Source organism: Ylistrum balloti, unplaced genomic scaffold (assembly GCF_031769215.1).
Source record: "Ylistrum balloti isolate Yb309-2 unplaced genomic scaffold, AGI_CSIRO_Ybal_v1 Utg370152, whole genome shotgun sequence".
In the NCBI taxonomy this organism is placed as follows: Eukaryota; Metazoa; Mollusca; class Bivalvia; order Pectinida; family Pectinidae; genus Ylistrum; species Ylistrum balloti.
In genome coordinates, this window is record NW_026782152.1 from 1 (window position 1) to 12,146 (window position 12,146).

At 38.8% G+C, this 12,146-nt stretch overlaps 1 protein-coding gene across 1 annotated transcript; it reads right to left on the reverse strand.

The window, feature by feature from the left end:
• Positions 1–164: 164 nt before the first annotated feature.
• Positions 165–9,124, reverse strand: LOC132550807 (mucin-3B-like; the record flags this gene model as incomplete). The annotated part of the gene is made up of 3 exons (XM_060214895.1): positions 3,590–9,124; positions 1,289–3,392; positions 165–1,121 (listed from the first exon to the last, which is right to left on the reverse strand). Coding segments are annotated over exons 1-3 (8,596 nt in total), but the record flags the coding sequence as incomplete, so codon positions are not given.
• Positions 9,125–12,146: the final 3,022 nt, after the last annotated feature.

Here is a 12,146-nt window from a genome sequence, read left to right on the forward strand (position 1 = left end):
TGGGGTATTGTCTGATGTTGTAGTGTCTATGGAAGTGTCTGTTGTCGTGATTGAGGCAGAACCACCAGACATTGTGGTGGCGACTGTGCTCTCTATGGTAGTAATGTATGGGGTATTGTTTGATGTAGTGTCTATTGAACTATCTATTGTGATGGAACTAGTACCTTCAGATACTGTTGTGTCTACAGTGCTTTCTGTAGTGGTTATAGTATTGTCTGATGTTGTAGTGTCTATGGGACTGTCTTTTGTCGTGATGGATGTAGAACCTTCAGACATTGTTGTGTCTACGGCACTCTCTGTACTAGTGATGTATGGGGTATTCTCTGATGTAATGTGTATGGGACTGTCTGTTGTTGTGGTGAATGTAGAACCTTCAGACATTGTTGTGTCTACAGTGCTCCGTGTAGTAGTGATGTAAGTGATATTGTCTGATGTTTTAGTGTGTATGGGAATGTCTGTTGTCGTGATGGAAGTATCACCTTCAGATACTGTTGTATCTGCAGCACTCTCAGTAGTGCTTATGTATGGGGTATTGTCTGATGTTGTAGTGTCTATGGGGCTGTCTGTTGTGATGGAAGTAAAACCTTCAGACATTGTGGTTGCGACAATGCTCTCTGTAGTAATGATGTATGGGGTATTGCTTGATGTAGTGTATTTTGAACTGTCTGTTGTGATGGAAGTAGTACCTTCAGATACTGTTGTGTCTACAGTGCTCTCTGTAGTGGTTATATAGGGAGTATTGTCTAATGTTCTAGTGTCTACTTGACTGTCCGTTGTGATGGAAGTTGTACCTTCAGATACTGTTGTGGCTGCAGTTATCCCTGTAGTAGCGATGTATCGGGTATTGTCTGATGTAGTGTCTATGGAACTGTCTGTAGTCGTGATTGAAGTAGAACCATCAGGTAATGTTGTATCTGCAGTGCTCTCTGTAGAAGTGATGTAAGAGGTATTTTCTGTTGTTGTAGAGTGTATGGAACTGTCTGTTGTGATGGAAGTTTTATCATCAGATAATGTTGTATCCACAGTGCTCTCTATAGTGGTTATGTAAGAGGTATTGTCTGATGTTGTGGTGTCTATGGCAATGTCTGTTGTTATAAGTGTTGTGAGGTCGACAGTGCTCTCTGTAGTAGTGATGTATGGGTAGTACCTTCAGTATTGTCTGATGTAGTGTCTATGTCTATGTGACTGTCTGTTGTGATGGAAGTAGTACCTTCAGATACTGTTGTGTCTACAGTGCATGTTCTAATGTCTACTTCTCGTTAGTGATGGAAGTTGTACCTTCAGATACTGTTGTGTATCCCTGTAGTAGCGATGTATCGGGTATTGTCTGATGTAGTGTCTATGGAACTGTCTGTAGTCGTGATTGAAGTAGAACCATCAGGTAATGTTGTATCTGCAGTGCTCTCTGTAGAAGTGATGTAAGAGGTATTTTCTGTTGTTGTAGAGTGTATGGAACTGTCTGTTGTGATGGAAGTTTTATCATCAGATAATGTTGTATCCACAGTGCTCTCTATAGTGGTTATGTAAGAGGTATTGTCTGATGTTGTGGTGTCTATGGCAATGTCTGTTGTTATGGAAGTAGAACCTTCAGAAATTGAGGTGGCGACAGTGCTCTCTGTAGTAGTGATGTATGGTGTATTGTCGGATGTAGTGTCTATGCGACTGTCTGTTGTGATGGAAGTAGTACCTTCAGATACTGTTGTGTCTACAGCACTTTCTCTAGTGGTTATGTATGGGATATTGTCTGATGTTGTAGTGTCTATGTGACTGTCTGTTGTGATGGAAGTAGTACCTTCAGATACTGTTGTATCTACAGTGCTCTGTGGGGTAGTGATGTAAGTGGTATTGTCTGACGTTTTAGTGTCTATGGGACTTTCTGTTGTCCTAATGGATGTAGAACCTTCATATACTGTTGTGGCTACAGTGCTGTCTGTAGTAGTGATGTATGGAGTATTATCTGATGTAGTGTCTATGGGACTGTCTGTTGTCGTAATGGATGTAGATCCTTCGGACATAGTTGTGTCTACAGCACTCTCTGAAGTGGTTATGTATGGGGTATTGTCTGATGTTGTAGTGTCTATGGAAGTGTCTGTTGTCGTGATTGAGGCAGAACCACCAGACATTGTGGTGGCGACTGTGCTCTCTATGGTAGTAATGTATGGGGTATTGTTTGATGTAGTGTCTATTGAACTATCTATTGTGATGGAACTAGTACCTTCAGATACTGTTGTGTCTACAGTGCTTTCTGTAGTGGTTATAGTATTGTCTGATGTTGTAGTGTCTATGGGACTGTCTTTTGTCGTGATGGATGTAGAACCTTCAGACATTGTTGTGTCTACGGCACTCTCTGTACTAGTGATGTATGGGGTATTCTCTGATGTAATGTGTATGGGACTGTCTGTTGTTGTGGTGAATGTAGAACCTTCAGACATTGTTGTGTCTACAGTGCTCCGTGTAGTAGTGATGTAAGTGATATTGTCTGATGTTTTAGTGTGTATGGGAATGTCTGTTGTCGTGATGGAAGTATCACCTTCAGATACTGTTGTATCTGCAGCACTCTCAGTAGTGCTTATGTATGGGGTATTGTCTGATGTTGTAGTGTCTATGGGGCTGTCTGTTGTGATGGAAGTAAAACCTTCAGACATTGTGGTTGCGACAATGCTCTCTGTAGTAATGATGTATGGGGTATTGCTTGATGTAGTGTATTTTGAACTGTCTGTTGTGATGGAAGTAGTACCTTCAGATACTGTTGTGTCTACAGTGCTCTCTGTAGTGGTTATATAGGGAGTATTGTCTAATGTTCTAGTGTCTACTTGACTGTCCGTTGTGATGGAAGTTGTACCTTCAGATACTGTTGTGGCTGCAGTTATCCCTGTAGTAGCGATGTATCGGGTATTGTCTGATGTAGTGTCTATGGAACTGTCTGTAGTCGTGATTGAAGTAGAACCATCAGGTAATGTTGTATCTGCAGTGCTCTCTGTAGAAGTGATGTAAGAGGTATTTTCTGTTGTTGTAGAGTGTATGGAACTGTCTGTTGTGATGGAAGTTTTATCATCAGATAATGTTGTATCCACAGTGCTCTCTATAGTGGTTATGTAAGAGGTATTGTCTGATGTTGTGGTGTCTATGGCAATGTCTGTTGTTATGGAAGTAGAACCTTCAGAAATTGAGGTGGCGACAGTGCTCTCTGTAGTAGTGATGTATGGTGTATTGTCGGATGTAGTGTCTATGCGACTGTCTGTTGTGATGGAAGTAGTACCTTCAGATACTGTTGTGTCTACAGCACTTTCTCTAGTGGTTATGTATGGGATATTGTCTGATGTTGTAGTGTCTATGTGACTGTCTGTTGTGATGGAAGTAGTACCTTCAGATACTGTTGTATCTACAGTGCTCTGTGGGGTAGTGATGTAGTGGTATTGTCTGACGTTTTAGTGTCTATGGGACTTTCTGTTGTCCTGATGGATGTAGAACCTTCATATACTGTTGTGGCTACAGTGCTTTCTGTAGTAGTGATGTATGGATATTATCTGATGTTGTAGTGTCTATGTGACTGTCTGTTGTGTAATGGATGTAGATCCTTCAGACATACTGTTGTGTCTACAGCACTCTCTGAAGTGGTTATGTATGGGGTATTGTCTGATGTTGTAGTGTCTATGGAACTGTCTGTTGTCGTGATTGAGGCAGAACCACCAGACATTGTGGTGGCGACTGTGCTCTCTATGGTAGTAATGTATGGGGTATTGTTTGATGTAGTGTCTATTGAACTATCTATTGTGATGGAACTAGTACCTTCAGATAATGTTGTATCTGCAGCACTCTCAGTAGTGCTTATGTATGGGGTATTGTCTGATGTTGTAGTGTCTATGGGACTGTCAATTGTTATGGAAGTAAAACCTTCAGACATTGTGGTTGCGTCAATGCTCTCTGTAGTAATGATGTATGGGGTATTGCTTGATGTAGTGTATTTTGAACTGTCTGTTGCCGTGAAGGATGTATCACCTTCAGACCTTGTTGTGTCTACTGTAATCTCTGGTGTAGCGATGTAAGAGGTATTGTGTGATGTTATAGTGTCTATGGAACTGTCTGTTGTGATGGAAGTAGTACCTTCAGATACTGTTGTGTCTACAGTGCTGTCTGTAGTAGTGATGTAAGGGGTATTGTTTGATGTAGTGTCTATGGGACTGTCTGTTGTGATGGAAGTATCACCTACATATAATGTTGTATACACAGTTCTCTTCGTATTTGTGATGTATGGGGTATTATCTGATGTAGTGTCTATGGGACTGTTTGTTGTCGTGATGGAAGTAGTACCATCAAATAATGTTGTATCTGCAGTGATATCTGTAGTATTGATATAAGGAATAATATCTGATGTTGCGGTGTCTATTTGACTGTCTGCTGTGATTGAAGCAGTGCCTTCATAAACTGTTGTTTCGACAGTGCTCTCTGAAGTAGTGATGTATGGGGCATTGTTTGATTTAGTGTTTATGGGACTCTCTGTTGTGATGGAAGTAGTACCTTCAGATACTGTTGTGTCTACAGTGCTCTCTGTAGTGGTTATATAGGGAGTATTGTCTAATGTTCTAATGTCTACTTGACTGTCCGTTGTGATGGAAGTTGTACCTTCAGATACTGTTGTGGCTGCAGTTATCCCTGTAGTAGCGATGTATCGGGTATTGTCTGATGTAGTGTCTATGGAACTGTCTGTAGTCGTGATTGAAGTAGAACCATCAGGTAATGTTGAATCTGCAGTGCTCTCTGTAGAAGTGATGTAAGAGGTATTTTCTGTTGTTGTAGAGTGTATGGAACTGTCTGTTGTGATGGAAGTTTTATCATCTGTGGCAATGTATGTTGTTATGGAAGTAGAACCTTCAGAAATTGAGGTGGCGACAGTGCTCTCTGTAGTAGTGATGTATGGTGTATTGTCGGATGTAGTGTCTATGCGACTGTCTGTTGTGATGGAAGTAATACCTTCAGATACTGTTGTGTCTACAGCACTCTCTCTAGTGGTTATGTATGGGATATTGTCTGATGTTGTAGTGTCTATGTGACTGTCTGTTGTGATGGAAGTAGTACCTCCAGATACTGTTGTATCTACAGTGCTCTTTGGGGTAGTGATGTAAGTGGTATTGTCTGACGTTTTAGTGTCTAGGGGACTTTCTATTGTCGTGATGGATGTAGAACCTTCATATACTGTTGTTGCTACAGTGCTGTCTGTAGTAGTGATGTATGGAGTATTATCTGATGTAGTGTCTATGGGACTATCTGTTGTGATGGAAGTAGTACCTTCAGATACTGTTGTGTCTACAGCACTTTCTCTAGTGGTTATGTATGGGATATTGTCTGATGTTGTAGTGTCTATGTGACTGTCTGTTGTGATGGAAGTAGTACCTTCAGATACTGTTGTGTCTACAGCACTCTCTGAAGTGGTTATGTATGGGGTATTGTCTGATGTTGTAGTGTCTATGGAACTGTCTGTTGTCGTGATTGAGGCAGAACCACCAGACATTGTGGTGGCGACTGTGCTCTCTATGGTAGTAATGTATGGGGTATTGTTTGATGTAGTGTCTATTGAACTATCTATTGTGATGGAACTAGTACCTTCAGATAATGTTGTATCTGCAGCACTCTCAGTAGTGCTTATGTATGGGGTATTGTCTGATGTTGTAGTGTCTATGGGACTGTCAATTGTTATGGAAGTAAAACCTTCAGACATTGTGGTTGCGTCAATGCTCTCTGTAGTAATGATGTATGGGGTATTGCTTGATGTAGTGTATTTTGAACTGTCTGTTGCCGTGAAGGATGTATCACCTTCAGACCTTGTTGTGTCTACTGTAATCTCTGGTGTAGCGATGTAAGAGGTATTGTGTGATGTTATAGTGTCTATGGAACTGTCTGTTGTGATGGAAGTAGTACCTTCAGATACTGTTGTGTCTACAGTGCTGTCTGTAGTAGTGATGTAAGGGGTATTGTTTGATGTAGTGTCTATGGGACTGTCTGTTGTGATGGAAGTATCACCTACATATAATGTTGTATACACAGTTCTCTTCGTATTTGTGATGTATGGGGTATTATCTGATGTAGTGTCTATGGGACTGTTTGTTGTCGTGATGGAAGTAGTACCATCAAATAATGTTGTATCTGCAGTGATATCTGTAGTATTGATATAAGGAATAATATCTGATGTTGCGGTGTCTATTTGACTGTCTGCTGTGATTGAAGCAGTGCCTTCATAAACTGTTGTTTCGACAGTGCTCTCTGAAGTAGTGATGTATGGGGCATTGTTTGATTTAGTGTTAATGGGACTCTCTGTTGTGATGGAAGTAGAACCTTCAGATGCTTTTGTTTCGACAGTGCTCTCTGCAGTTGTGATGTATGGGGTATTGTTTGATGTGGTGTCTATGGGACTGTCTGTTGTGATGGAAGTATCACCTACATATAATGTTGTATACACAGTTCTCTTCGTATTTGTGATGTATGGGGTATTATCTGATGTAGTGTCTATGGGACTGTTTGTTGTCGTGATGGAAGTAGTACCATCAAATAATGTTGTATCTGCAGTGATATCTGTAGTATTGATATAAGGAATAATATCTGATGTTGCGGTGTCTATTTGACTGTCTGCTGTGATTGAAGCAGTGCCTTCATAAACTGTTGTTTCGACAGTGCTCTCTGAAATAGTGATGTATGGGGCATTGTTTGATTTAGTGTTAATGGGACTCTCTGTTGTGATGGAAGTATAACCTTCAGATGCTTTTGTTTCGACAGTGCTCTCTGCAGTTGTGATGTATGGGGTATTGTTTGATGTGGTGTCTATGGGACTGTGTGTTGTGATGGAGGTAGTACCTTCCGATAATGTTGTGACTGCATTATTTTCTGTAGTAGTTATGTAGGGAGTATTGTCTGATGTTGTTGTGTCTTTTGAACTGTCTGTTGTAGTAATGGAAGTAGTACGATGTGAAGATGTGGTGTCTTCATGACTGTTTGTTGTGGTGATCGAAGTAACACTTCGTGATGATGTGGTGTCTTCAGGACTGTCTGGTGTAGTGATCGTTTGTAGAATATAATAAGCTGTAGCCGTTTCATCATTTGTGGTCATGTGTACATCATGATTAATTGAGGTGGTGTTTAGAGTATCAGCAGTTATGTTTATGTGTGGAGTATCCTCAGTTTTAGTTTTATGATCGGTTGTGGTCGTCGTGTGGTTAATTTCATCGGCTGTGATCGTGTGTAAAGTGTTTCCTGATTTGGTCGTGCGTAGAGTATCATCCGTTGTGGTCGTGTGTTGATTATCATTAGATTTGGTTGTACGTAGTTTATTATCAATTGTAATCGTTTGTAGAGGATCGCTAATTGTGGTCGTGTGTAGAGCAACATCAGGTGCAATTGTATTAAGAGTATCCTTATCATTGGTTATGTGGACATTGTAATTAGTTGTGGTCTTGTGTATATTTTGTGTTGTGGTCGTGTATATAGTATCATCGGTTACAGTTGTATGTAAAGTGTTTTTGTGTTTATTTTGCACAGTTGTGGTTGTGTGTTGAGTATCATCAGTTGTGGTTGTATGTACAGTGTTATCAGTTGTGGTCATCTGTACATTATCACTAGTTGTGGTTGTGTCTAGAGTATCAGCAGTTGTGGTCGTGTGTTGAGTATCATCAGTTGTGGTCATCTGTACATTATCACTAGTTGTGGTCGTGTCTAGAGTATCAGCAGTTGTGGTCGTGTGTTGAGTATCATCAGTCGCGGTTGTATATTCATTACCACTAGTTGCTGTCGTGTATAGAGAATCAACAGTTGTGGTTGTGTGTGGAGTATCATTAGTTGTGGTCATGCGTAGAGTATCAGAGGTTGTTGTTGTATGAAGAGTATCATGATTTGTAGTTTTGTGTAGAATATTATCAGTTGTGGTTTTATATACAGTATCATCAGTTATTGTCATGCGTACATTATCACTAGTTGTGGTTGAGTATAGAGTATCATTTGTTGTAGTCGTATGCATAGTATCATTAGTTGTGGTAGTTTGTAGCTTATTATCATTTGTGATCTTGCGTAGGGTATCGTTAGTTTGTGTCTTGTGTATAGTATTGTCAGTTGTGGTCATATATGGAGTATTATCAGTTGTGGTTGTATGTAGAGTGTTATCACTTGTGGTCGTGTGTTGAGTTTCATCAGTTGCGGTTGTATATACAATATCATCGTCTTTGATCGTGGGTAGCTTATCATTAGTTGTGGTTGTGTATAGAGTACCCGCAGATATGATCGTTTGTTCATTATCCTCAGTTATGGTTGTACGTATAGTATTATCAGTTCTAGGCGTGTGAAGAGTATTAACAGTTCCTGTTGCATGTACAGTATCATCAGTTGTAGTCGAGTGTAGAGTATCCCCAGTTGTGGTTGTGTATAGAGTATCAGTAATTGTGGTCACGTGTAACTTGTCATCAGTTACTGTCCTTTGTAGAGAATCACCCATTGTGGTCGTTTGTAGAATGTCATCAGTTGGGGTCGTGTGTTTATTTTCATCAGTTGTGGTTGCATGCAGAGAGTCATCAGTTGCTGTCGTGTATAGAGTATGATCGGTTGTTGTCGTATGTAGAATATCATCAGTCTTGGTCGTGTGTAGGGTTTCATCAGTTTTTGTCGTACGTTGAGTATCATCAGGAGTGGTCGTGTGAAGAGTATCATCAGTTATCATTGTGTGTATATTGTCATCAGTTGCGGTGGCTTGTAGAGTGTTATCAGTTGTGACTGTGTGTATATTGTTATCAATTGCGGTGGCTTGTATAATGTTATCAGTTGTGACTGTGTGTATATTGTTATCAATTGCGGTGGCTTGTAGAGTGTTATCAGTTGTGACTGTGTGTATATTGTCATCAATTGCGGTGGCTTGTAAAGTGTTATCAGTTGTGACTGTGTGTATATTGTCATCAATTGCGGTGGCTTGTAGAGTGTCATCAGTTGTGGTTGTGTGTATATTGTCATCAGTTGTGGTTGTGTTTAGAGTATAGCCAGATGTGGTAATGTGTTTATTTTCACCTGTTATGCTCATTTGTTTATTTTCACCTGTTGCGGTTGTGTTAAGAATATCAGCAGTTGACGTTGTGTGTAAATTTTCATCGGTCATGATCGTACTGTAGTTATGATGAGTTTTAGTTATATGTTTGTTTTCATTAATTTGTGCCGTATTTGTATCTGTTACGCCTAAAGATGTCAATATTGCCTTACCGGTAGATAATTTCGTTTCAGCTATGCTACTAGTAGTCGATACATATGAATGAGTCTTCGTTGTGGACCCACTATAAGTTGTTTCCTTGTTTGTTGTGCCTAAATTGTTATAACCACCTGACAATGCCACAAAAGTTGAGCTGTAGTGTTTTGTACTTTCAGTCCTTGCTGACGTCATGAAAGAGGTTTGTTCCCGTGAATCAGATGCTAAAGTGGTTGTTGGCGTTGAACCGGAATTAATGTATGACCCCAACGTACATGTTTCTATAAAGAGTTGAAAACAAATTTCATGAACAATAGCATAATTTTGTGCTTAAAGTGCATACAACGGTGTGGATGTACCAAATCATTAGAGGTCTTCTGTGGTGTAGTAACCATCATATTATATACTTTTGGTAGAACCAGCTTTTCGATATAAAACTTAACAAACATTGAAATTGCTGAGAAGTAAACAACACTTACACAGTAAATAAGAAATCTTTGTATTTCTCTTTACACATTTTAAATATATGTAACATAACTTTGAAAAAAAACAATGATTTTTCTGCACTGATATGCTGTTTATGCTAGTAAAGTTTACAACATACATTAGTTTAAAATACCAAATGGAATGAATGGATGTTAATCTTCGATTTGCTGTGTTGTTTTTACAATAGTAACCAGTAACTGATCAAATATTGATCAACCACATGGTCTTGAATGATACTTACCAATAAGAATAATTAAGCCATAGATAAATACATTCCTTGAAAGTACATGTGTAATTATTACAGTTTCCATGATGGATTTCATCTCAAAATGATACACTTCATCGTGTATACATTTTACATTGTAGTAGAAGCTCTTCCCCACTCTGTAATAAAAATAAAGAAAACTCAACAAAAATAATATTGATACTTTTCATGTTATCTTCCTTAACATTGAATTAATTCCTTAAATGAAATAATATCCAACAAAGAAACAAAAATATTCCTACTCACTTTACAAAACGTATGCTTATATCGCCATATAGTAAACATACAAAAACTCAAGTACAGAGAGGAATAACAAACATATCTGATACATTCATAGATACTTACTTCTGCCAACGGGTATTTCTAGATTTCTATGGTCATTCAACAACCAAGTTAGAGTTACATTAATTCTAAGAGGACCTAAACAATCGTTTAATAATCGAATACAAATCATTAAGATTTCATTAACTAATGACATGCAAAGTCGCTCCACTATAATCCCAGGCGATCACTTATTGCACCTAACAACGCGCTATTGGCCTATCATTAAGTATACTGATCACACGCGCCCACCTGGTCATTGCACTCAGCGGGGCTACGTGCCATCAGGTTAACGATAACGCGTAACGAGAGGGTAACTCGTTATTGATATATAATGCATGTAGTGTTTCATACGTAGTCGACACGCCTTTCTGAAATCAAGGACACAACAGATCCTTCAGCTTCTTCGGCATATCGTGATCTTTCTCTATAATGAAAACAACATTGACAGCTTTTCACTAAGCTGTACGACAAGCATGATGATTTTCATTTCCCTATTGAGAATTTTCCATTTCTGGATAGTAATATTCTTTCATCAAAACATGTAGTGCTAACATTTCGCATGTAGTGTTAACATTTCGTCAATTGATGAACAAACACATATTTCTGGGTTTCAAACGTTGCCAGTTAATGAAAAGTATGAAATATTGTATTTCTTTGTGCGATATAAAACTGGGCGTGTTTGATGCTCGTTAGTTTGCAGGCGTGTTGGCATTTTCTCGAGTTTTTTTTAAATAGATAAGTTAGGCTTTAGGCCATTGTTTTTCGTGTCAGAAAGTCAATTCAATATGATGTCATTTTAATCGGGGCATAAGTTTGCACTTATACATCCGAGTATTAATAGATATATTAATATATAATGGATGCGCTGTCATAATACATTTTGGTCAAAACAAATATATATTTATCAATATTTATTGTAGCGGTTGTAATTTGATAAGATTTTTCAGTGTGCCATTGATTTCCACTCGTGTCACGCGTTATACACCGAACTAAGGATGAAAAGATCGCTGCAAAGAAGCACAGGTAGTGATAGTTTTGTGTTGTTATTCAATAACCAGGACTACAATAGTAGTGCTGCAAAATTGCATCGTGGTGTCTGATGGGGGAGATCTATACAAGAAAAACGATGATTTCATGTGTTTTACATCTGGCTTTAATGTGTTTTTCATCTGGCTTTAACATCTACGGTATTGTGAAAACTTAAGCCTGCAAAAGACACCACATCAGATAATATTGTTATTACATTGGAATCTTAACTGTATTTAACCCCTTTTGTATTTACAGAGGTACACAGTTCCATGTGGCGACGTGATATAATCTACGAGAACACAGAATTCAAACCCTTCTTCTACAAATCAACTGTGAGGCTAGTAGGAGAATGAATTTTGATTTCGTCATCCTTTCCACATTCTCTGTTTGCAACATTCAGCAGCTCTACAAGAGAATGTAAGATGTATTCCTTCCTTGAAGGGCCTGTTCAAGTGGCAAGCACGTCCTTATGGAAAGGTAATTTGCATCGTTACATATCTTTATTCTACTTTCTTCATAATTCAAATGTTTTTTCCTTTGATCAAAGTCGGTCAGTCCAACAGTTTAACACAGCGTTAAGGAACAAAATTATGGAAATGGGGCTTGGGAAATAGATCTCTATATAATCCTTGAAATATGTATCTGCTCATTGTGTTCAGTATTAAAATGATGGATTTATGAACTGTTTATCACATTTAAGGGACATGGGATCCTTAATACTAAAGGGGTTGCGATCACTTTCGCTCACTGTACACCTGGAGCATGTTAATAAGACGACAAGTCGACATAATTATCTCGACAAATCGTGTTACCATAATGCGACCTGAAATAACA